This window comes from Homalodisca vitripennis, chromosome 7 (assembly GCF_021130785.1).
Source record: "Homalodisca vitripennis isolate AUS2020 chromosome 7, UT_GWSS_2.1, whole genome shotgun sequence".
Taxonomy (NCBI): domain Eukaryota; kingdom Metazoa; phylum Arthropoda; class Insecta; order Hemiptera; family Cicadellidae; genus Homalodisca; species Homalodisca vitripennis.
This window is the reverse complement of record NC_060213.1, coordinates 138,770,910-138,798,438: the sequence shown is the minus strand read 5'-3', so window position 1 is coordinate 138,798,438 and position 27,529 is coordinate 138,770,910. Positions and strand designations below refer to the sequence as shown.

Sequence of the window (27,529 nt, the reverse complement as noted above, 5' to 3'; positions counted from 1 at the left end):
TCAGAATTTAAATTGTGTTGTAATATTCTGCAGTCTGTTTCGTATTACACATAATAATGGCAAAAACAAAGTTTTGGGACAACACATTTTGGAAAAAATAAATAAAGTAAGAAAAGAACATTAAATGCCTACAAATAAAATAGAATAAAAATAATAGGAAATAAAAACCTCACAATATCCAATCGTTACAATTTTAAAACTTACATGCACATCTTGTGTGATACATAATAATTATTGAACAAACTTGAACATTCACTCTTCAAAACTACTCACATTACTTCAGCATTACATAAATATTTAATATTTTGAAAAATAAAGAGAAATCAATCAAACACTTTTATAAATACGGTAATATCTTTCTTCTACACAATAAAACAAATAATAAGGAAACATACAACTCATCAAACCAAACTTGTTGAAACTTTTTCTAAGATATTCTGTTCCAAAATGGAATAAGATTGAATTGAGTTTTGTAAAAATAAATTCTATTCGGTTATCGAGACAGCTAGATTTCTAAGGATTTTTTCAAACAAATTTCTAAAGGTTTTGTTCAAACACTACAGCCTACCTAAAAACAAAAGAGAATACATACGAGACAAAACCAGTAGAGTGAAAATATTCAACTAACCCTCCCCCGGCGTTATCCATACAATCATCGAAAGGTGGCATCCTAGTCTGCATCTTGTTCTTGCCGGCCATCTCCGCCTCCCGTATCTGCCGTCTACGTTTCTTGCTCCACAGTTCATGACAGTCCTGCCACGTTGGCAACTCGGGCGCTTCCATCCTATGACATCCTCACCATCATTCCATTGTTACAGAAAATCTTTCATTAAAGAGTAAATCTTACAAGACCTTCACAATATTACAAAAAAAGTCATTTCAAAAGTCTGCAACCTTTTTGGAAAAGCAAAAAAAAAAAAATATTTTTAGAACTGGTAAAAAATATCAAAATAAAAATTCAAAATTTAAAAAATATTGAATATATATTCCAATTTAAAATCTTGTTGATCCAACGTAGATTAAACCCTCTTTAGATTTAAAAACTGCTTTCAGAATCAGAAATTTATTGTCACGTAACGTTACATAATTGTAGTAGATAAGATCTACGATGAACAGGAGAATCCGTCACCTATAACTTTATAAGCACCTAACTTTCCTAACCTTAAGTTTGATTTAGATGAAGATTAAAAGAAAAGAAAAATATGGTGGTTATCGTAATATCCAACGTATTTGTTGGTTATTGTAATATCCAACGTATTTACAACAAAGACCAACTACTAAATTTTCTTATTCACAGTTCAATTTTGGAATGTTATCTTCTTAGTTCCTAAATTGGATTCAATATTTTGGTTGTAAACCGTCTCCAGCGTGAGCTCAAAGGCACTTTAATTTAATTAAATGGAATTAGTCGCTTCCAGAACTTCAATCAATATAGGATCACGTAATTTATCCAACTACATATTGAGAGGGATGATTAGAGAACATGGTCAATATTACAATAACCAATATTCTAGCATCTAACATATTTTTCTTGATTTTTATATATATATATATATATATAAGAATTTTATTTAAATTTTAGTTCGTAGATCCTCCATACAAACCTATTCCGTACGCAATATGATATTAAAAACCATCTTATAACTGATAAACTGGATAAAAAAGACAATATTTTAATGGCATGAATTCCAGAATTTATAAGATGGATTTCTGTTCTATCCCAGCTAAGGTTCTTGTCTACGATTAGACTTAGGTATTTTGTGTTATTTATGATATTAAGACTTTAAAATATTTTGTCTTTTACTGTAAGAAAAAGTTTTTTCTGTATTTAAACCAGTCTATTATCAATGTAAAGGTTATGTAATTTTGAGAGATCCCAATATGTAGTTAGCTTCTATTTTGGCAGATATGATTAGATTTGAATCGTCTGCAAATATGCATAGCAGATTTATGTTATTTTTGAGTTTAGCAAGGCACTTTGTTGGCACATCCTTTATATTGGCAACAAAACTAACCTCTCAGGGTTGACATTCTTGAGCCAGGCCGACTTCAGTGCTTGCTCCGCAGTGATCCTCTTGTCCGGATCCAGCTCCAGCATCTTGTCCAGCAAATCTAGGGCTGATGAGGGCATGAAGATAAACTCCTCACGGAGTCTGCGACGGTGCGTCTTCTTGGGTTTGAGAGTGTGCCACAGAGGCAGCTCTATAACAGTTGGCCACACTGCGGGCGTAGGCGTTCCACACAGCCTCGAGATCATTTCCAATTGCATCATCTCCACGTTGGCCTAAGACATAATGTGGAAGTCAATATATTTCATGGCATAAATGTTTAAATATTAATTATTCACATTTAACCATTCTTAGCAATTTACATTTAAATTAATTAAATTCAAGAGTTTGTTTAAAAAAACCTTAACCCATTGGGGAACTTGCCCGAGCGTCACTTGTTGCGGCCAAGTAAGACTGAATAACCTTGCCTGAGCGTCACTCGTGCTTTCTATACACTAACGCTCACGTATTTGTTTGTTTTTTCCACTAGATCGTAGCTTTGTATTCTCGTGCATCCTTATAAGCAATTATTCTGTTTCAATTCGTTATGTTTGCACAATGGAATTTTCGTCACTTCTATGTTCTGCATACATTCTATATATCCTGTTCTCCATGTTTAGTGTTTAAATGGTTATAGTTGTTGAATGAGTTTTTAGTTCTTCCGCTACCTCATGGAACAAGACAATTTGCGTACTTCAGAAGTAGACAGATACTTGGACAGTGATATTGAGATATCAAAGATACTCAAAGACGGACACAAAAGTGTATCATTTTAATAATAACAGTTGAATGTAACAAACAGTTTTATCCCAGACAACTAATTCAGGAGCTTGTCTTAAAATCACTAAAAAATGAAAAATTGTAAGTGAATTTTGATTGTGTTGTTATTATGTAAGTCATCTAATAAAAACTGGTTTTCCGTGTAAAAACCATTGTGCTGTTTTGAATAAAAAAATTATTGTAACAGATAGTCAAAAGAGTAAGAAAATACTGACAGTTGCTTTTGATTTTTTGTTTTCTTACTTAAAAATTTGTAAATACATACTAAAAACATTAAATAAAGAATTATTTGGAGAAAGCAACAAATACTACTGTAGAGCAACCAAACAGACTAAAATGTCCTAAAAAATTGATTAATTTATCTCTATCCAAACACATTTTATTAATATTTTGTACACACAAGCATTTTGGCCAAAATCGATTCAAACATTGTCCTAGACAGGCTAGATTAATTGCTTCCTTAATCGGTTCAGAACTAACAGAAAACAAAGTAAATTACAAGTGTTATTCAGTAATTAAAAAGTGTTTTTAAATAGTTAAAGAATAATACTGATTGATATATTTAGAACCAATGACAATACTTAAATGTGTGAAGGAGGAATAATTAATCCTGTATTTCTGTGTAACTATAGTCCAATCTCACTTCTTAGTGTCTGGACAACACTGACCTGGAAGAGAGGTTTCTTGAGGAAGAGCTCGCCCAGGATACAGCCACAACTCCAGACATCGATGGCCGGCCCGTACCTCTCCTCCCCCAGCAGTAGTTCCGGCGGCCGATACCACAGAGTTATCACCTTGTTGGTGTACGGCCGCTGCCTATCCTCCGCATTGTACAGCCTCGCCAGTCCGAAGTCAGCCAGCTTCACTTCTCCTCTGCGACAATCACAACAATGCTTGTAATCTAGCCCCCTACTACATCACTGCATTTAGACCTAACACCACAAACGTCCATCCGGCGGATGGACAGACAAATTTGTTTGCATCTCGTCTTTAAGTTGAGTTTCAACCTCCGTCAGGGAAAAATTGATACAATGGCATTTAGTGTACCTTGGTGTAACAGTGATTTTGTGACCATGGATTGCTGCTGACAGTCCCGCTGTAGTCAGTTTGTAAACAAAAATATTGGGTGCATCCCATTAATAAAAAAAGAAAAGTGTTTGGTGAATTCCACAATTTGATAGCTGATCTAGAAGGGGTGAAAGAGATCAGGCGTAAAGAAAAGAACCATTTAAAGAGGTTTTGACATTTATAGAGAATGATATAAAGAGGGAAGACACAAGTTACAGGAAATCAATCACAAGCACAGAATGGCTAGCTGTTGGCTTGTGGTAGTATTTTTAAAACTATTTAGAACCAGCAAAATCCAAAGGAATTTTTTTTAGTTAATATCAGTAAAAACATAATTTTTATACATTCATCAAAACTCGAAATTTATATTTTTCTTTTTACAATAAAAGAGAAGAATCGTAGTATTATATATTTCTTATATTTTATTTATACCTTTTTCACCATGTACTAGAAAATTTAATACTGAAAATATTTAAAAAAATGTTTTAAACATATAAATACATATAGTATTTAGAGTGGTAACGATTTTCTTTTTTTTTTATATATATATATATATATATATATATATATATATTCTATAAAATTACAGAGTTTAAAGTAATTGACTGTAACCTATGTAATTTTTAAAACAATATTTTATAAATGACATTTGAAATACAATTTTGTCAATCGTTTACAGCAATTAATTATTTATATTTTTAGTGACACTTTTTAGTAGCTACTTGCAACACTTGATTTTATTTACACAGAAGGAAATACGTTCTGTTGGTGAAATACGTTACGTTGTCTGAGATCGGAAACTGTATATCGTGTAAGATTGCACCAACCTGTTGTTCATCAGGATGTTGCTGCACTTGATGTCGCGATGGAGGAAGTTCTTCTTGTGGCAGTAGTTGAGGCCGTCCAACAGCTGTTTCATGATGGAAGCGTTGTGCATCTCATTGAAGTTCACCATCCCTGACTCAAGCAGTCCCATAAGATCGTGGTCCATGTACTCAAACACTAGATAGAATGAGCCTTTGTCCTGAAATGGAAGTTTGTGCATAAATACGCCTGTTAAAAATAAGTCGAGACTTGCGAGATAACTACGTTTTTGACAATGGATTGTCATACATTATATTATTGGTCTGCAATTATTACAGAACAATACCTTTTATATAAAAACAATGACCATGTTAGGTAAGTATCTAAAAAGTAAGATTTAACTTAATTTCAAACTGACTGTTGTACAGGAAAATAAACAGCGTCTATTTCACTTGCACTGGACAAGTGAACAATTCAAAGGTCACTGGAATTTTATCGTTGATATAAATCAGCATATTCTGGCTGTAAGGTAATCAAAACATTTGAGAAACTAACGTTTTACGGAATAGTAAAAAAAATCATTTTAATTACATTGCAGAAACTTTGTTAGAGAAGAAAATTATCCATTTTTAAATTAATTTAATTAATTATTATTATTTCTCAATTAAGAGTACGTTCTTGTTATTCAGTAAGACACTACGAAAAAGCTATTCTAATTTTCTTTTTCAAAATCCTACCTCCAATATAGCTAAGTTACAAGGCCATGTATCATGATTTGCAAAAACACAATTATGTATATGTTGCATAATTACATTTACAGTTATAAAATATTATTCCAATATTATGCTGAAATATAAAGCACCAAGTATTTTATTCGCACAAAATAACTTTTGTACACTGCACTAACCTTTCTGAAATCCAGAGCGTCCGATTTGTCAGTTACGATTTCCCGCAGGTTGACAATGTTCTTGTGGTTCAGCTGCCGAAGGATCTTGATCTCTCTAACTGCTGTGATCGGGAAACCTTCTTTTTCATTTTCCAACCTGACCTTTTTCAGGGCTACCAACTCACCTGTTCAGTGAGAAAAACAAATTATTGTTTTTATACTATGCAGAAGATAAGGCAACATATACACTAAACTCTTGATAATATTCCCAAAATAAATATTTTCAAATTTCTTATTAATATGCGTCTTAGACCGTTATATGTAACCACAAATATTATGCAAACTGTACACTGGCCTACAACTGTGTACCAATACATGTGGTTTAGAAGTTAAGCCATTTGGAGTAGGGCCTTGACGTAAGCATGTTTCTAAAAACAGAATATGGGAATTTATTTTAGCAAGTTAGAATGCCTCATTTTTAAACTGTTTGATCCAGACCTTAGGAAGATTCATTGTTACATTGATAAGATAGTGAAAGCTAAATAGGTTACGAAGACTGAGATAAGGCATTAAAGGAAATGAACTTTAGTTTAGATTTCAATTAATAATGATATAAAGGAATTGTACTCTAATTAAAAACATAAATAAAGCATTTTTAGGAAATTATATGTAAGCAACGTTTCAAGTTGATTGTAAAATAAATTATAAATGAAATTGTCTGTGTTATTTTTAAAAAAGCTCTGAATTTCTATTGCCATTGGCAAAGTAAAAAATGGGACATAATTTATAATATTTAACAATTATCTAAATTAAGGCTTTTTTCACTGACTTATAAACAGGCACGTACCAGTTCGCCTGTCCTTTGCCTTGTACACTTGACCATAAGTGCCTTCTCCGATCTGCGTGATGACCTCGAACACGTCTACGCAGCGTTCGCCCCAGTCACTGGGCGTAGTCTGAATCAGCGGCCTCCGTCTATTCACGATACGGGGTTTCGTCAGCAGTTTGGTGGGGTCGTGCTTTGGTCGTTTGTTCGCTTTTTTCAACCTAGGTGGAGTCAACGTCATGTCATCGTCCCCGCTCAACTCCTCTGCACCGCCAACAACTGTGGAAATACATTTAAAAAAATTCCAGGTTGATTTCAAAGGCATGTAAAACATCCTGAGAACACACTGAATGAAAGAAGACTTCTACATATAAGCATGGGCAATAATTCCTTCACGAGGTACTGATGGTCTTAGAGCTATCAATCATTAAAAATGTTTTTTTCATCATAACAAAAAACTTAATTGCCAAGGTAATTTTTGTTATAAAAGGATTTCGGACATTTGCCATTGTTATATGTTACAAAAGGTATAACACAACGTTTCCAGGATTGAAATCTAGCCTCTTCATCAAGTGGGGGGGTTTAATACATACAAAAATAAAGAACAAAGAAATTATATTCTTCCCCACTAACAAATAGGATTTCAATTCTCAAAACGTTTAACATATAACTATGGCAAATGTCCAAAATCGTGTTATCCTTTCAAATTTTCCATTGTCATGATAACAAACTTTAAACAAAGAATTTTTGTGTTGTTGAGATATATGAACGTAAACTACATACAAATCAAGGAAGTAAAGCTGTTTTTAGTTGAGAAATTAGTCAAGATGCTAATGTGCCATTTCTGTCCATGTACCACTACCCTTCTACCCATAGACTATGCTGCATTGAGACAGTATTTTCAAGACAAAAACCTCATGAAAAGAACCATGTGTTTAATTTTATTGCAAATAATGTGCTATAAATAGTTTTATCTCATTTCAACAAATGTTTTGCATTTTTTCACCCCCATAGATATTAAAAATACCCAAACCTATACCTTTAAAAAAATACCTTTATTCTGGCCTCTATTCTGCGAGACTTATTTACAAAATTAACATATGATTAAAGTATAAAAATTGGAATTAAGATGTAATTCTTTTAAACTAAAAGAAAAATATTAAACCCTTCACTGTTTTTGACATAATATTAAGCATCATTATATGATTCCTGTTTTATTCTGTTATCTGCTGTAATACTGAGCATATTTATGACAACCACATGTAGCGCGAGTAGTTCTGACGTTTTCTACTAGATGTCAGCACTTCCTTGGTTCTCTGTCATGAGTGTTTGCACCTTGGTGTGTTCGCTGTAGTCGCACAGTGCAGACAGCTACGGCGTGTTATTGTTGCATGTAACCCGCCTGGAGTATTTTACGGTTTCATTTCTAGTGTTTACAGTACCACGGAAATATCTGACTCACATATAGATCATTGGCTTCTTTGAATTCAAACAAAATAAATGTTTTGCTTGTAATAGCCAAAAATAACAAAAACTTGGGAAAAAATATATATATATATATATATATATATATATATATATATATATATATATATATATTAATATAACTTATTTTCGAATAACTTTTTTTCATTAATAAGAATATATCTAAAATATACAAACCTGTCTCTGTAAATAAAACAGCAAAAAATTTTGCAAAACCAAACAATTTTAGGTATAAAAAAGTGAAGAGGTAAAATAGTTTTCTTTATTATTTTGTTGTATATAGATTTTTATATAAAATATTTTCTATTATACTTACTGCTACAAGTTGTAAAATATTTCCACGAAACAGATACAACTTACTTTCTTCACAAGGACAATCTGACAAGTTTATACATATTGTTTGAAGTGCAACTCTTGTGAACATTTTATATGACATTTATACAAGAATAAAATGTCGGTAGTAAAAATAGCCAATTGACAATTTGCTAATATTATTTATAATTAAAACAATTACCTGAATTTTTTAAAAGACTTGAGTCCAAAATTAATAAAACATTTATAAACCAATATCTCACCTGGAGGTAGTGGTAAGTCTCTAATTCCTTTCTTTGGCGGTGTCTTCTTCTCAGGTATGGGGCTCGGGGACTTGCTAGGCGGAGAGTCAATGCTCTCCAGGTCATTCTGGTCGATTCCGGGGGGCATTGGCAACTTCGTTAAGCTTTTGGGTTTAGAAACTAGCACCGTTTTTTTAACAGGATCAGGTTCACTTTTCACAGCCACTATAGGTTCCGTTTTGACAAGTTCACTAGTTCTATTTACACTATTCACATCCTCGACGGGTTTCCTCGCCAAAGCGATAGTTTCTATTGTGTTCGCTTTGAACGGGGGCGTCACAGTGGTCCCTGGGTCACTCTTGGCGTTAACAGTGACAGGTGAGACGGACATCTTCGAGATCATGTCCGGCGGGAGGGATGCCGTAGGGTCCATCGCCAGAGGGTACGCGTTCTGTGTCGACATGGCAGGTGGGGGTGGTGGAGGTGACTCCATCTTCGGCACAGGGATGTCGTCCACGTTGACTGCCTGCGGAGGTGTTCTGGTGGTCTCCTCCTGCGAGGAAGGGTTGTTCTCTTGGCTGTTGTCCTCCACCAACACTACGCCGTCCTCGTCCCGGTCGGTCAACGCAGCAAGCCGTTTAATTGCCAACTCCCGCATGTGTCTGTCCTTCACCAGTTCGGCAAACAGACTTGTCTCACTCATCTTGGCCTGCGACAAATTAATCATCCATGACATTTACAATTGAAATAATGTTTTAAATGTTGAATAATGATGATTGCAGTTAAGACCTTTAGGAATACAGGTAGGTGTGTATATTTTAATCCTCCTACTGGCCGATAAGTCATTTTGAGTCAGTAGTGTCATTTCCGCTTCTACAACATATTTAACCATCAACAACTAAATATCTGTGTTCCAATGATCTAAACTATCCCAAATAGGTATTGACATTTTTTATCAATCTCATAACTTGACTTAGACAGCTTATAAAGTAGTCGTATTGTTAACGATACCCACAAAGTTATCAGTAGAATAAGAAAATTATCTATATGTATCACACCAAAGGGAGTTATCGTTTTATATTATATATCACTAAAAAGCTTAGATTCTACACGATTTGAAAAAATTATTGAATTTGCAAAAAGAATTTACTAAACAACACCAACATGAATATACCAAAAAATGTTATATTTTCAAAGTTTAACTTTATTCTTTGCCAAGATTTATAAGTTTACATTTACCTAATATAACATTAATTTGGTTTGAATATGATAAAACATTTATTATGTTTGTATGCAAAGCATAAATAAAAGAATTAATAACTTTTTATTAATTAAAATTCCTGTTACTTTTTATTAATTAAAATTCCTGTTCCTTTTTGAACATACCTTGTATGTACATACATACATACACACACATTAGCACTGCCATAGTGAGAAAATTGTTTAGAGGTTAAATTTACAAAGTTTGGAAATATCTAACAAATTTTTTATGTATTGCAGACTTAACCTGTCCAAAAATCAAAGTTTAGTACTTTTTAAATGTCTTCTTTAAATACAATCATTATGAAAACACAAAAACACTTTACTCAGCACTTGAGTAAGAGAACCAAAGACACACACTAACCTTTGCCGAAATCTCCCTAACTTTCCGCAGGGATGCGGGGGACTTGGACCTCGACTTAGAGCGAGGTCGCTTGGCCGCCCTGTAGTCCCGGGGATAGCTAGGTGAGCGGCTGTAGTGGCGTGGAGGGGCGGGAGGGGGAGGCGAACGGCTCACTTTGCGTCTCGACCTCACGGGACTGCGCGAAAGTGAATGTCGTGACCTGCGACATACGCTTACTATCAACTTGGTAATTTCACATTTAAATCTAAACAAAACTCAATGTACTAATTAATATATCTAATAAATACAAACCAAAGAGGGTCAATCCAGATCAAATCACCCAATAAAAATAAAATTTGTTTCTCAACATTTTTAATTTGCCTAAATTTTTTATTATGAGTTCCTTATGGGTAGAAAATCACAAAACACTATTTGAAAAAATTTTACAAGCCATAGTTTTTTCCTGGACGCCATTTTTTAAATGGCGGTTTTGCAGATTTTAGTAAAATACGTGGTTTGCGAAAAGTTTAATTGCCAAGCTATTTTTAAAGATATCAGAATAATCCAAAAACCAGTGTGTTCAGCATAAAATGAACTTCAATTTGACATTATAATAATGTTTCTTTTGTGCAAGAAAGTCAGTCAAACTTGTTCTGCAACATCTCGGAAGAAAATCATCAATTGTTACTTTTTAAGACCATAAAAGTTTAAGAAGGAAAAGAGACTCACTACTAATATTTTATTTCTTTGTTGAAAACTAATATAACTACCTACTGAAAAAGTTTTAGCCCTGAGAATGCTCTACTTTTTTTTCTAGAGCTTTTCAAAAATGGACGAAAGCCTAATAATGTCAATTTTCTAGGGTTAATAACTAAAAAGGGACTGAATGAAAATAAATGAAAATTTTACAGAATGTTCTTTATACAAATAGGAATATCTCATAAAAAAAATTATGACTGAGACTTAACTACATTTAGAGATATACAGCATTGAATTTCAGTTAAAAGCGCTACCCTTTTTCTCGCTTGTGCGGTACCAAGTTAGCAAACAAGGGCTTGTTTAAATCATTATGTTAACAATAAACTTATATTTAATGCTCAAAACATGATATTCCTTATTTAAACCTACTTAGGATTTACAATAAAAATTATTTAAAACCAGAAAAATAATGGTAATTAACCCTAGAACTGTTAATCGACATAATTATGTCGGTTAATGCCGCTTTTGTGGTGTTAACCGTCAAAATTTTGTCGATCAAACATTCCCTCCTATAATTACTTTTTATAATATACTCCGGTAACGTATCGATATAATTCATGCACCATTGGATTCGGGAAGAAAAATGCTAAGGAACAGATGAGTTTTATTCCTCTTTGTATTATGGTTATGACGTAGCAAGCTTGTTATTTTGAACGTAAAAGAAAACGCGACGCCGTTTGTTGTGACCGCCATATTGCCGCTGCCGTTCTGTATCACTTTCGTGCCGAGCTGTGGATATTTCTAAGTTTTAATAGTTTTACGCGTGTTTTAGTGTCGTATTTAATGTGTAGTGTGTTGTTTGATGTCGTAGTAGTAGTGTAAACATATATATTTTAGAATAAATCAATTTCTATTTACTGAAATATGTTTGAGAAATTACCGGCTTTGTGTAGGCTATGGCAAAATGACTTGGCTAAAATTTATTTCACATAGTTTGTTATTGTTTTCACTTACTAAACGTTATTTATAGCACTCTTTTAGCTCTGAAGTAACTATTTATTTTTGGTAAATAGATAGTTTTCACAATAAAATATATATTTCCTGTAATTTCTTTGGTTATATATAATAACTGTTTGGGTTATTCTCTATTTTTTTAATATCTTTAGTTATATTTATAGTTTTCTAACTACATAATATTTCCTATTACTTATAAACCATAAATTTATAAATTTTGATATAGTACAAGCTTTAGAAACTATTTTATATTTTGCTGAATGAAAATTTTTCGCAAAATTTTTGAATAATGGCAAAATTTAACTTTTTTTACTTTTCAAAAAATAATTTATGGTAATTATTTCATTACTACTGTATATTCTATTTTATTCTAAGTAATAAAATATGCAAAATAACATGTATTCATAGATAAATGTATTTGAAAAACTTGTTTTACCAAAGTCTTACGTGTACACCCGATTTTCAGAATTTATACGCATCGCTGCTTTTTGTTCTATAGCTTTATGATGCTTTCATAAATGTGTATAATGTTTATGTTTTTCTGAAACTAGATAAAATTTGACACAGAATGGCTATTTCACTTATAAATATTTCTCACTATAACTTCATTTGCTAGGTATGGTCCCCCCCAAATTTAAGAAATATTTTTCGTAAATTTTATATTTGATTAAAAAAAGTGTTTATTAGAAAATTTTTGATGGTTAATTTTACAATATAGTGCAATTCTACGTTTAATTCTGAACACAAAAATATATACTCTTATTTATATTGCTTTTATTTTATATTTTTAATAATTTTTTTTAAAAAAAAACCTTGCGCGAAGCTCCAAAACAGCCCGACACTACAGGATGAAATGACCGCCAGTTCTAGGGTTAACAATACTCATAACCACAAAATAGCATTTGCGCACTTTAGGAAAAATAATTTGCTTAGATCTATTATACTGTCAAAATGTATATGCATTTTAATTTATGTTCTAAAATATAATATTATCAAATACATTTTGTATTATTTGTAGTAATTTACTTTACAATTAAAACAAAGTGTTTTTAAAACATTGGCACTATATTTCGGTGAAAACTGTCTTCAGGTGCAAAAATTGTATAAAATATAAAAATATAAAAGAAAACAGTACAAACGAAAGTAAATAAACAGTGAATAAGTAATAATAATAAATACAGATGACATGAACTAAACAATTGTTCCATATGTTGATTTCAAATTTAGATGTTTTTGGCTAAGTTATCTGATGTTGAGTCCATGTGGAATTTTGCTCTTTAAAACCAATTGGTGTGCTTGTTCTAATGTTCTTTATATTTTTATATTTTATACAATTTTTGCACCTGAAGACGGTTTTCACCGAAATATAGTGCCAATGTTTTAAAAACACTTTGTTTTAATTGTAAAGTAATTTACTACAAATAATATATAAAGCCTCTAGGCATCAACTCTCAAAGTAAAAGCAAATACATTTTATAAAATACATGATGTAAAAATACGTGTTAGTACCTGAGGAATATTTTAAAATAGTAACTCATAATCTTACACAGTGAGAACAATAGGTAAGAATCATAATTCTTCAACTTAACTTACTGATACAATTTTTGTACTACACTTGCATACAGTATCCACATAATATTGTTCTTCTGTCCATTTAGATTTAAAACATTAGTTTCAATTACTTGTTGGCTGCAATTTTCATCAGCGAATTAAATAAAGATGATATTCCATTACATAGTTTCTCATTTATGTTATGTGTCCTACCAGACACGATTGTTAGTTCCAGTGGAGTCACCTTTCGCACTATTTTCTTAGCAGGCACCCAGGCAGTGTCATTTTTGGAAAGCTGGAAGGCAGTTTTTGGTCCAGAAGGGAGAAAGAAATGTCATCATAGATACAAGCAACGTAGTCATTACTCGTAAAAGATGATACATTTGTGAAAAGTATCGATGTTTGATGATCATCAAAGTTTGAGCCTGCAGAAGTAACAAAAAATGTTATTTGGTTTCCACTTATGGGGATGTATCTGTGATAGCTTCTTGTTCCTTTCACTGGTAAACAGCATTCAAATCTCTCGGTAAGTTTTGTTTCCATTTGCTTGATTTCGGCTGAAGGAACAAAAATATACTGAACTCCAGTAATATTTTCTCAACAATATTTGAACATATCTTGTGGAGTCAGGATATGTTCAGTGTAAGGTCTTTTAAGTGAAGCTCGTGTAACTTCTCATTTCGTGGTTCCCCCAATACCATCGCAAGAATTCTTCCCGTGTGATGAGGCAAAGAAATTCCATTCTGCTTTTAAACCGAAATCATTTTTGTGTAGGCAGACATTAATGAAGTTTTTATTATTTTTGTACTGGCTGCTTGCTCCATCGCTAAAGTAAATGACCATTTCAAAATTAGGGTTTATCTTCTTTATTTCACTAATTAGGTGATGTTGAAATGGGTACACAGTCGTGGTATTGTGATCAAGATGGTCGCTAATTTTTCTGGTTTTAAATAATTTTTATTGTAAATCCTAAGTAGGTTTAAATAAGGAATATCATGTTTTGAGCATTAAATATAAGTTTATTGTTAACATAATGATTTAAACAAGCCCTTGTTTGCTAACTTGGTACCGCACAAGCGAGAAAAAGGGTAGCGCTTTTAACTGAAATTCAATGCTGTATATCTCTAAATGTAGTTAAGTCTCAGTCATAATTTTTTTATGAGATATTCCTATTTGTATAAAGAACATTCTGTAAAATTTTCATTTATTTTCATTCAGTCCCTTTTTAGTTATTAACCCTAGAAAATTGACATTATTAGGCTTTCGGCCATTTTTGAAAAGCTCTAGAAAAAAAGGAGAGCATTCTCAGGGCTAAAACTTTTTCAGTAGGTAGTTATATTAGTTTTCAACAAAGAAATAAAATATTAGTAGTGAGTCTCTTTTCCTTCTTAAACTTTTATGGTCTTAAAAAGTAACAATTGATGATTTTCTTCCGAGATGTTGCAGAACAAGTTTGACTGACTTTCTTGCACAAAAGAAACATTATTATAATGTCAAATTGAAGTTCATTTTATGCTGAACACACTGGTTTTTGGATTATTCTGATATCTTTAAAAATAGCTTGGCAATTAAACTTTTCGCGAACCGCGTATTTTACTAAAATCTGCAAAACCGCCATTTAAAAAATGGCCGCCAGGAAAAAACTATGGCTTGTAAAATTTTTTCAAATAGTGTTTTGTGATTGTCTACCCATAAGGAACTCATAATAAAAAAATTAGGCAAATTAAAAATGTTGAGTAACATGACCTGGGTGATTTGAAATGGATTGACCCAAGATTAATTTGTTTTTATGAACCAGAAAGTTGTAACGAGTCATGTATTTGTTCTGCCATGAAATATCACATGCAATTGGTCAAAGTTTGTTTTAAAAAAAACCTGAAAAATTACTGAAAATAATTTACAGGAACAGTTCTAATATGAGTAAATAGAAAACATGAAACAGATTTATAAGATATCTTAATACACAATACACTCTTTTATCTGTGTTACTAATATTTTACACAAAGCAATCACATTGAGAGAAACCAATTGTTATAACTTAAAACAACCATATACAGGCCAAATAACCTGTAATTCAAATAAGTACAAAAGGACAGAAAGGATAACAGGTTTCCAACATTTGCCATCGTTATAGGTTATAAAATATATAACACTGTTAGTTTGATTAACCAATTAATTTTAGGTAAGGGTGTTATACCTTTTATAACCTTTAACAATGGTAAATATCTGAAATCCTGTTATCCTTTCAATCCTTCCATCGTCAATAACAAACTTTCTTGAATGTTACTATTATTATTATTATATAAGATAAATACAAATTATAATGTATGACAGTTTTAAAAGATAATTGTATTTCCCAACCTTCGTATATTTCAGTGATATTTTTATACCATTAGAGAAAAAAGAAATCCATTCCAAAATTATGAATTGCAAACCATATTTTTCTACATAATTCTTTTATAATTTATTAGCTTTTGGTCTTTACAGTTAGTTTTAAATTTTATTCTATTTTATCATATATGTATTTTTTTTCTATTTTACACATATGCTTTTCTGTAAACAATATCAAACTGATGATGCCTTAACCGGCGAAAGCGCTTTTTAAATAAATTTATTGTGGAAGTATGAAAAATGTCTTTTCCATTAAAACCAACTCACTTCCACCAAGAATACAAAGCAGAAAATAAATACAATTAGTTGGTGACTTTGCTAACTAATTAAATATTACTAACAACAGACTAATTTCACAGATATGTACCTTAAGGGAGATCTTGATCTTGATTTCCGCGTTCTGTTCTTCCTTGCTTTGTGCTCTTTCCTGCGGTGGCTGTCCCTCCGCCGACTCTCGCGCTCTGCCCTCCGCCGTTTGCGATGAGGTGGAGAAACGCTGCGCCTGATCACTGTCCTCACCTGTCAGCGACAACACTCACGTGTTAGGAAAGCGTAACACTAACCATAAGAATAAACACAACAAAAACTAGAAATTTTCTTCAGTAATGGAAGCAAATTAAAAACGGTTTGATTATAACAGTGCAAATTCACCTGACTCATCTCTGAAACTTTCTGGTTTCCGAGGTGTATTGTCTACGTACAGTTGATATTAGGTTTTATCTGGGTGCGTACTTGGTAAAAAATACAGCTGATAACACAAACGCTGTTATAACGTAAAGTACACAAAGTAAAACTAATATTAAAAATACCAATAAATAAATTAAGAATTGTTAATTACTCTAAAGATTGAATACACTTTACTCCAATTTACCAATACCAGGTTAAACATACAATACATTTTTATATGTGAAATTCTTGGCATATAAAATTAACTTTTAGATATTTCCAAACTTATTTCTTTTATACAGAACTTGCTAGACCTGATTTTAGCTGTTATAAATTATCAAGGGTCCAATATCTAACCCTTCAAATCAGGTCATTGCCTGTCCGTGCAATTAACCTTGATAAAAAGGGCCTAGAGACTTGAAACTTGGCACATAGATTCATCTTGATTCGAGGCAGCAAACTGATTTTAGAATCAAAAGATAGAAGGGCAGAAAACTTGCCCTTATAGCCTGTTATTTTTTATTATTTATGAATACTGCTAAATTTGAAGGATTTCCATCAGAAACTACAAGTATGGGTGATGTTTTAAGTCAACCGTGCGACTTTGTGGAGCATCCAAAATTTGGAGGAGTCGGTCCACAATGAGGAGGTCAAATTGGAGGCATTTGTCAAATCTAGACCCCCACACTGCCATGAATAATTGCCTAAGTGTGAGTCTAATAACGGGTGAAGAAGGTTGTGCTGCTTACAACATATGGTGCCGGTTCCAGTTTCTTTTAGCACAAACGTTCTCGGATCCCCATCTTTCTCTTTTGTATGTTGTGTTTAGTGTATCATTACTGTATATAATGTATCTGTATTTCAACGGAACTCCAAAACTGAACTCGTTGAATGCTTGTTTTCTGATGGAGAAGAATCTGACTACTTCATACATTGATGATGATGTTGACTTGTGTGAGAGTGGATATTGATGTTGAGGGGGCGGGGATTGTTACAAATTTTTACAGAACAAATTTTTACATAAACATTTAACTGTGCCCATGGACATTGGAGCCAGAAACCAGCAGAGTAATGAGTATGAACTGGACAAGGACCAGGTCCAGTGGTGGTGGGGAGCTGGAATTTCAGCCCCAGAAATTACGTTAACAAGGATTTCTAGACATCTTCAATGAAATTTTTGGATATCCAAGCATTAGTTTTGAGTGAGTAAAAACCATTTCTATTTTTCTGCATTTGAGGTTCACACGCTTCATTTCCAACAGCCGATGTGTAAAAGTAAGTCTTATTAAATGTTTCTGATGAATGAAACATTAACCAATTGAAGCAATATTGATCTCTAGTATTTATCAAATGTTGTATATATTTTACACATACACCATTTCATATGAGCATAAACATAAACATAGAAGAAGTTAGTAACAAAGGTAGAAACTGTTTAGTGTGACACAGGGTAGTTTAACTCTCTACTATCACCACGCTACTCCTCCACCATTTCAGTAATTACCAGTTTAATCGCTTATACCATATGTTGACTAAGAGATATAGTTGTCTGCCACTTTATGTTATGTTGTTTGTACCTCACAATAAGATAAATTTGTAGGCTTTTACAATTTAACCAACTTTCGTTTTATATCATGTAAAGTTTTAGAACGAGATTTTTTTAACACTCATCCAAATCATATCAATTTAGAAACCTAAACACCATGTAAAACAATGTGTTTTTGGCAAACCAACTTAAAAATTATATTTACAAGTCAAAATTGTATGCTGACACTATACAGAGTGCTTTTTTGTAGTCATTTTTTTGAAAATAAATTTTAATAAAATCATTTTACACATTCTAAAATGGCAGACACTTAAATTATCCCATCAAAATAACTCAAAACCGTATAAAGTCCACCATTTTTAAACAGGTAAAAGGATTTTTTTAATTTTTATTTACAAAAAGGTCTAATAAAGGTTAGTACAATTTTCAAGTTTCATAACTTTATCTCAACTGGTTCATAAGATATAATTTTCTGATAAAAAACACACACACAGATAGACGGAAAACTAAAGGACATACCTTTGTATGAACTTTTTTGTTCATTTTTATGTGTAGAAAAGTATCGGAACACTTTTACTGAACACCCTGTATGAAAGTTCTATGGTACACTAAATAGGATAACATAGTCAGTGGCATACTTGGAGCTAAATTTTCGAATGGATGCGTTATTAATTTATTACTCATTTTATAATCAGTATGTTGTAATATCACTTCAATTAATGATTACACTCTGTTAATTGTTATAATGCATACTGACCTTATTTTCAATATTATTTGATTTATATTTATGTTATTTTGTTCAGTTATTACTTTGTTCTTTTCAATGAATTTCTATATATTTCTTTAATATGATAGATTGAACTGAGGTTAAGTGGAAGAGAGGACTTCATAGTCCTAACTTAACTTATAACAAGTCAAATTTCATTTCATTTACTATTATAGGATAATATGTTGAACTATACATGTTTAAAGTTTAAAGTGCTTAACAGTATAAAGAAGGATAGCCACAAACATTTTCTACAGTTACCCTGGAAAAAAGAACATATCAAATAATATTTATGGTCTCTACACTTAAAACTAAATACTACTTAACACAACTACCAACCTGGAAACCCTCGTTAATGTTAATAGATAACCCATCACACAAAAACAAACAAAAATCACCCACACAAACAACAAATTCCAAACCACACCTAGACCTAGGTTAAGATAGTCAAATCAGTGATAGAAAAACACACTCTTCCTTATTACCTTTGAATTATCAGTGTATGTTAAACATGAGTTTGTACTAAATTTGTTACAACGTGATTAAATAAAAGTGAATTTTGAGTATGACGTTTTGGATAAATTGCATGCTGTGCTTTACAAAAAAGGCTAGAAAAAATGTGAAACATGCAGTGTTAAAAAATCTTTAAATACCTCGAAGAATGGCTAAGATCAAGATTACGTTGAAAAAAAAGTTTGACTGGAAAAAAACAACTTATCTTCTCTAGAATTACATAATTTCAAGAGTATTTTTACTACGGTACAACAAAACTTATAAGATTAAAAAAAATTACAGATAGATTGATGAAGTCTGGAGTTGGCAATCGTAGGATTTCCTGTGAAAGAGCTTGTTACGTAATCGTAAATCGATCGGCCATTTACAAACCCATGTATTACACAAGTTTTGGACAAGTAAATATTCCCAGAGTGGACATAAACTTTGTTAGATGAAGGTGGCAAAAGCCAATTAGTAAGATATATTAGTTAAGGTGGGAAAAGCACGCCTATTCTTGACAAAAACTCAAGGTTGGCATGTAATTGGAATATTTATGCCCACAGAACTGTTTTAATAGAAATAGAGATCACCCTCTAAATATAAAATAATTGTGTCTTGAATCAAAAGCTTTCTATGAAAACGTTTTCAGAGCAAGAAATATTCCAGTTTGTTCTACGACCGCATTTCTGCAATAAGAAGAGAGCTCATGTCTCCCAACATAATAAAAATAATCCTGATCTTCCTAATATATCAAATACTGTTTATACTGTTTTTATTTGTGTATTTCCTTTTCCTAGCTCTGCAAAAGACTGTAACAACTTTCGCTACACAAGAGCAGGTGTCCTTATAGACTACTGTTTTTGACCTAACACGTTGAGGTAGAACCCTTTTAAAAACTTATCATGAAATAATTACATATAAAATGTTTTATTTGGATTAAAATACGCCTCAACAGGTAATTTACATGACAGCTCTAGGGTTAATTTATTTTAAATTAGCCTTCAAAAGTTTGATTAAAACTGAGACCAATTTGTTTCTATCTAGTAACACAACATTACTGGTACTCCCAAATTTGACATAGTTGTTATAGAAATGTTAGTGCATGCTCACAAACCCAATGACTATAAAAAGATCCAGACAACTAAGTGAAAAACTACATGAGTTTGAAATTATAAAAAGTGGAAAAACACACTCTGAACATGACATAAATGGATGGATAGAGGAGGTGGTCTTCGAGACCGTATCTAACGATCTCTGGGTAAAGGAGGATACGATGTTTTGATAGAAAAATTCTACAAAAACGAAGAAGTTATTCACACAGCAAACAACAATTAAAGATGATGAATTGTGATTTACTGTGGTGTGTGTTGTTACTATCCTCACCGGAGACTCCCATTCTTCTCGCTCTATAGAGGGCGTGCGCCGCCGTCGCACGGGCAGTCTCACCAGGTCCTCCATGCTGTCTGCGCGATACAGTCGCCGCATACCGCGCTGGTACTCCTCGTACTCCATTTGTTCACGGTGCATCATCCGCAACCGCTCCTCTTCCAAGCTCGGAGATCTACAAACAGGGGAACAACTTAAGTACGCAGGAATTAGTTTATTAAAAATTAATTTATAACGTTATCAAAATATTTTGCTTAGCTAACTGAAAATAGCTAGGAGAACTTTGTGTCAAATTGGCATAACTCTATTACAAAAATGAGCACTCAAATCACAATTAGACCCCAGTAGATTATTGGTTCCGATACATAGATAAAGAATGGTATTTAATCAAGTGATTACTTTCTCCACAAGACTCCACAACCAGATGTTCCATTTGTCGCTTTTTTAAAACAATTTTTTTTCTAACGTAGTGGTATTTTGGTTTTTTAAATATGCTTCAAACTTGTTGAATAAGGAAATGAAGAGTGAACGTTTGTACCCTGTGAATCTTTTTAACATTCAAGGCATTGATCCATAGTCCTTTGTTACGCAGTAGCTCAATGGAACTAGTTGTCCCATTGATTTTTACAGAAATATTGAGGTATTGAGGCATTTTATACGGACACAGAACAGGCTTGTCGAGGGGGCGTTCACTGTTCAGGCCTGTCGATCGCTCCACGGAGCATATTCTATTTACTGTAGACATGCTCATGAGTTCAAAATTAGCTTTAATGTTTTAAAAGTAAAGTTACATCTCTATATTTTAAAACAGAAACACATTGTTACAATTTACTAATTTGTGGTTTTAGACTATGTAAAATGTCTTCTATTATCTTATTTTAAACAATAACTTTGTCTTTAAGAAATAATATGATTTCTGGAAATAAGCAGCACAGAACCTAGGGTTAAAAAAATCTGTATCTTAAGTTCTATAAAACTTATTATAACAATTTTGATGCCAAAATTGATTGTATATAGTTGGTTGGTCTCCAAAGGATTAAAACTGTATTCATACATAAAAAAGTACTGCAATAATGTTGTATGAAATATTTAATTATAAAAAAGACGTTTGTTGAGAACTACAGTTAACTTAGTCATTAAAAATTCTTTTATTGTAAACTGAAAGCCAGTGCTTATAACAAAGTTAAGACATTCTAATTGAAAATCTAATTTTATCCTAATGTCAGAGACAACATTTCAAATGGAATTAATTATGCATATCGTCATGTTCGTTTCCCTCCTCTGCAGTTGTTCTTAGGCTCAAGACTAAAAGTTCATTACAAGATCTGATTGAAATTTTATGGTAGATGACCTGATTTTTTATTCTTTCTTCTTCGAATTACTAAAGAACAAACCAATTCCTTACTGAGGTCTTTCCAGTATTACGCTGATAAAACAATGAACCAATTTCAGTCTTAACAGCCTGGGACTGTTGAACTCGTCAAACCGCTATTTGCTCCCAGCGCAGAACGCGCAGAAACGCACAGAACACACTCTTCCAACATTGCCTGTTCTCCATACACAGGCATCCTTGGCTGTCATATGAAGTAGGCTTAGAAAGAAAGGGCTTTGCAGCTCAGTGACTATAGAAACATATGCATTGATCTGACTGTGCATAATATAATATAGCTGACACTGAACTCCCATCCATGTCGACATGTTCCATAACCAACCCGGAAACATGAGAGTTCAGCATGCCTGTTCTATACATTCAAGACATGCACATCAAACCACAATGACATCACTGTAGTGAAACTATCTTCTTAAATATCACTTGGATTAAAGTGCTTTGGGAAATAGAATTAATTATTAACCTTATGCACTAGAAGGCAGTATTTATAATTCTTCTCTAAACATTGACTGTGCAAATAAGATTAATGACGTGTAGTGGGCCTATACAATAAAGTGAAAAATTGTATTGCAAGACATGTGCTAACTATTCTTGACTACACATAGGTATGTATTTTTAAAGTTTTATTCCGTAAAAAAATGTAAAATAGTTCATGTCTGAGTATAACATAGCTATAAAGGTCTACTTAATAACATTTTATTTACATATCTTTGTTAACAATATACGTATAAGAGTTAAATTTCTCACCAAATGTATGATTATCTTTGTGCTAGAAAGATTCATTAAAAATAAATTTTAAATTATTTTTCATTTTTTCTTTAAACATTTTAAATTACTATGCAAATAACGCGGAGGAGATTAAAAAATAATCCCGGTCTGGGGAAGCAAACAACAAATATGGCCACCGAGCTGTCAATGAAAATAGCGGCCATCTGTACTGGCCATACGAGTTGCGAGGACAAACTACAGCAAAACTAACGTGAGCTGTCTGCAACCTTGGTGTGGCCAGTGCTGCTGGCTTTTCTAGCAAAAAGGGTTAAAAAGCACAATTTTAAAATTACTCTCTGACTTATTGTTACTTATAATGAAAGTAGGAGTTCTAAAATAAATTATAATATACTGATTAAGAGGAAGAACCTGCGGAAAGGTGGGGGTGAGATGGACCTCCGCCTCATCCTATGGATCTCCTCAATGCTAGGTGACCTCCGCCTGAGAGGAGGTCTCCTCTCCTCCTCCTCGAAGCTGTCCGCTCGGTGTCTGCTCCTGGCTCTCCGCTCTTCCCCGTCCTCCAGACTGTCAGGTCTGTGTTTGTTTCTCGCCTTCCTCTCATCGCCGTCCTCCAGGTTGTCCAACCGATGTTTACTCCTGGTGCGCCGTCCCTCCTCATCCTCCACGCTGCCCGCCCTGTGTTTGGTCCTGCCAGGCCTGCGGTCCTCTCCCTCCTCCAGACTTCCCGCCCGATGTTTGTTCCTCGGCCTATCGTCTCCCCTCTCCTCACCCTCTTCCAGACTCTCCCTACGTGTCCTGCTTCTTGTTCGCCCTCTCTCCTCCCCCTCCTCCAGGCTCTCTGCCCTCCTGCCTCTGCTGTGTGGCCTCATCACCTCCTCACCTTCTTCTATAAAACTTGGCATCCTGGAAAGAAATGGAACAATGAAACTTTGTTATATCCACCACAGATATACATTGGTTTTATATACAAGTTATCAATATGCTTGTTTTAGATCAACTAATCCAGATCTAGAAAATATATGTTGGACTGTTCAAAACTAGTTCGCAGCAATCTCGGTTTTACCACAAATTTGTTAAAGCAGCACATTCCATAGTAAACACTGTCCAGAATTGTTTTTATCCGAGTGTCAGTGTCAGTGTACTGCTGTAGTGTACCTTATCAATTTATTAATGTACTTATTTATTTGGTGGAAAGACCAAGATATAGAAACGAATTTATATTCTGTTAATACTAGAGACCTACTTGTAACTGATTGTAATTTTACCGTGCAAATAAAAATACTTTTTTAACAGATCAACCTATGACTTAAATTACATATTACTTGGTTTGTTTGGAAGCAAATAATAAATAACAAATCGATAAAGTTTCAACCTTGAAGCTAATAAACTTTGTATATTATTTGAGGTTTGCATTTAAATTTCAGTCATTTAAAGAGCCAAAGGTAAAATACTGCCATTTAAATCCGAGTAAAAGTGATTGGACACAGTTACGCAAGCACCAAGTGGTGACAAGCACTATGTGTGGCTCGGCGAGCTGAGAAGACAACCCCCTGACTCCATCTGAGCTGAGCGAGGGTTAAGTTTAGTTAAGTTTTGACCACATTAGTGGCCTCCCTATTCCAAAAGGTTAATAAATACCTCCAGAGAGAAATCCATTCCTTTTTATTTAAACCTTTTCTAATCCCAGTAAAACCTCTTCAAACTCTAGTTCTTAATCTTGATTTTGTAGGAAAATTTTATTTTATTCATGGAGAAGCAAACACAATCCCGAATTTGACTTCTGGACTCTGATAGTGTGGTGAGAAATAATGTCTACCACGAAAACAGGTTGTAGTTTTAGCCAGCAACTTATGTGGGGATTTGAAAAGCTGGTTCGTCCCCCAAACCGTCTGAGGAATAAACGATTTATTAAATTGTATCTTCAATCTATGGTTTTAGATTGAATTAATGCAACAAATATTTGCATTAATTATGTTACACAAAACTAAGATCGAAACAAACTCCCAAATTATGCAACAATGAGCGAGTGCTGGAGTTGTAATTGTGACTCTTTGAACTGTTACTGTAAGGGTAACAAATATAGACTATATATAATCTATATCTATATAACCTATTTAAGTAGGGGGTAGGGTTATATAGGGTATGGTAGGGTTATATAGGGTATGTAATATAGACATGTAAATTAAATTATTTAGTTAAATCATCTTTTTCTTATTATAAAAATATCTAAATATCAGAGAAATCTGCAGAATCAATCTAGACATATATTTAAACTTGGTTCTAGTAAATTATACACTGTATGCTCCAAGTTTACGAATCTGTAATAAAACTGGAACTTGATTTGGAGGAATTCTCAGATAGAAACACTGTGGAAAATAAATATTCAGTATATTTTACATTATTAATCACAACATAGACGACACAGCTCCACGTACGTTACGAAGTAGTTGACAAAAACAACATAATTTAGTAAATGAGTATTTTTTAATCACTTGTACCACTTCTCGAAGTTTTTATATGTATTTCCCAAACACACTGTATATTTTAACATATAATTTCAATAAAAGACGAAGTCAATTCAACTCTTACACACAAAAATTAACTTAGACTTTTCCATTCAAACCAAAATCCTGGATGATTTGCCACTATGCAACAGCATGTAAAAAGTTTGATGATATTTTAGGCGATGTTGCTATATCGATGCTGACCACCACATGTTGCCACTGTGATGCAATTATGTTATGTTTTTATAGTGTGATGCACATACTCACCTCTTGTTTTATATGCAAAACAGATTAATGTACATATATTTCTTTATAGTAACAGATGATAGTGGTTTATTGCAACAGATGACGACGAATCAATAATTTTCAAACATGTAAAACTGGCAACATTGTTAGACACAGTGTTTAAAGGGAGGATTCTAATGCGCCAGCCACCACTGAACTATTTTCGTGTGGACTGCTCTAGTTGGAGAGCCATAATGTAGGCTCTGAAATACTAGGAAACTTACATTTCACCTGGACTGCAAGGCTTGCTCTTCTCGTAAGCCTTGGGTGGCAGAGGAGGGGTGTGGGGGGAGCCTGCCGAAGCTACCCTCTGTAGTGCCGGGGGCGTGAGCCTCCTCTCCCCTTCACTCTCACCAGAACCGAACCTGGACCCGTTCTTCCTCTGTGCGAACTCCTCCTCTTCCCACGCACCATCGTTGAGCTCTCCAGGCCTGTTGAGGAACGTTCTGTTCGGACTCGGCCTCTGAAAGATCTCTGGAGGAGACTGACTTATATCACGTGAAGCATTCTTTTCAAGACTGCTGCTCTTAGAGGCGTGCTTGGACTTCTTCCGTTTCTTCTTTGAACTGGAAGGACTGTGTTTAGATTTTTTATCGGATTTCTTGTGTTTTTTCTCTTTGTGTTTCTTCTCCTTGATGCCTTCCTGGGATGTGCTCCTCTGTTTGATCAGTTTTGGCGATGTGTCTGCGCTCCTCTTCTTGTGCTTTTCTTTCTTCTCTTTCTGTCGTACAGGAGAAAGTGCGGAGCCTTCTTTTGGAACGGGAGACCCATGATGAGAAGATTTCTCTGATCTGTATCTGAACAAAAAAATGTGAAATTATGATACAAACAAAACGAAAGAAAAATGAAAACACACAATAGCAAGTGACAGTTCTTTGTTGTTGTTACTTATTTCCATTTTTGTTTACTAATCAGATTAGTAACATAAAAATACAACCATTGAAATCCATACTACGCTAAGTCGAACACAGACAGGCCTACAACATTACATAAACGCACCTCTCATCTTTGTGGCGTTTGTGATGATTCGGCCTCCTTGACATTGAAGAGTCTTCGCCACTGTGGTCCAAAACACTTTCTTCACTCTGAATTTCTCCTGCCTCGGGGCTGGAAAGTTCTTCAGAACTGGAAACATCACAAACTTCTTCAATTCAATTCACAAATAGTAGCAGTTTTATTTCGAAAAGTATAAAACTTTAACGTTGCGAAGAACAACTTTTATATTTATATATTTTTAACACCAGAACAATGTTCATAAATATTTCCGGCTTTAAATAGCCCAGACTAGATAACAAGATTGCTTACAAGATAAATTCATACTATTTGCTTAATTAGTTAAGGTTTCTTATTCTCTTTGCAAAGTTTACTTAGGAGTATTTATTAGGTGTAGCTAAACATAATGAATTAACTAAATTGAGAATTCTTATATTAACTATCAGATGAAGATCATGCTTAGTAACCTTGAAAAATGTCCGTATAACCTTACCTTACGTCTGAATACTCAACGAGAGGTTTGAAAGATGAAGTGATCGCAACAGTACTTTGCTCTAGGTCGTCCCCACTATCAGCTGTCTGTGAATGTCTTTTCTTACGAGACTTTTTTGATTTACTGTCAGAACTTCTGTAAAAAAAGAACATAGCACAATTGTAGTACGTAAATAGAGCCCAAGATGTGTTTCATAAGTATAAAACTATTGCAGTTTCTAACATTTTGATGTTTATTAAAATAATTAATAAATAAATGTATTTAAGGACAGAAACAAACATTTTTAGTTAATTTTCAAAATGTTTTCAAAAGTATGAAAATTTACAACACATAGAGCAATGTCTGGGCATGATGTACAGTTCCAATCTAGATTATTACAAAATAACAGTAATCCTAATAATAATAAAATACGAAATTCTATATAATATATATATAGGCTATATAATATTTTTGTTATATTATATAAATGACAACAAAAATGTTAAAGAACAAATAAAATCTTACAGTTTTTCTATAAATTAAAATATGATATTTAATCATAATCACACTATATACAGATTTGAATTT

General features: G+C 33.2%; 1 protein-coding gene across 5 annotated transcripts in view; it reads right to left on the bottom strand.

The window, feature by feature from the left end:
* LOC124366412 (cyclin-dependent kinase 12) overlaps positions 1–27,529 on the bottom strand; it is a 68,100-nt gene that overhangs the window by 22,283 nt on the left and 18,288 nt on the right. For 4 of the 5 annotated variants that reach the window (XM_046822946.1, XM_046822944.1, XM_046822943.1 and 1 more), the window contains 14 exons: positions 26,963–27,097; positions 26,476–26,601; positions 25,701–26,273; positions 23,096–23,590; positions 20,539–20,743; positions 16,077–16,228; positions 10,076–10,274; positions 8,473–9,160; positions 6,434–6,691; positions 5,608–5,771; positions 4,724–4,920; positions 3,497–3,701; positions 2,016–2,284; positions 629–784 (listed from right to left, as the gene is read on the bottom strand). In XM_046822946.1, coding sequence (XP_046678902.1) covers positions 629–784; positions 2,016–2,284; positions 3,497–3,701; positions 4,724–4,920; positions 5,608–5,771; positions 6,434–6,691; positions 8,473–9,160; positions 10,076–10,274; positions 16,077–16,228; positions 20,539–20,743; positions 23,096–23,590; positions 25,701–26,273; positions 26,476–26,601; positions 26,963–27,097 — 3,822 coding nt within the window. The remainder of the gene's footprint in view (positions 1–628; positions 785–2,015; positions 2,285–3,496; positions 3,702–4,723; positions 4,921–5,607; positions 5,772–6,433; positions 6,692–8,472; positions 9,161–10,075; positions 10,275–16,076; positions 16,229–20,538; positions 20,744–23,095; positions 23,591–25,700; positions 26,274–26,475; positions 26,602–26,962; positions 27,098–27,529) is intronic. The other variant, XM_046822947.1, reaches the window with a different exon arrangement.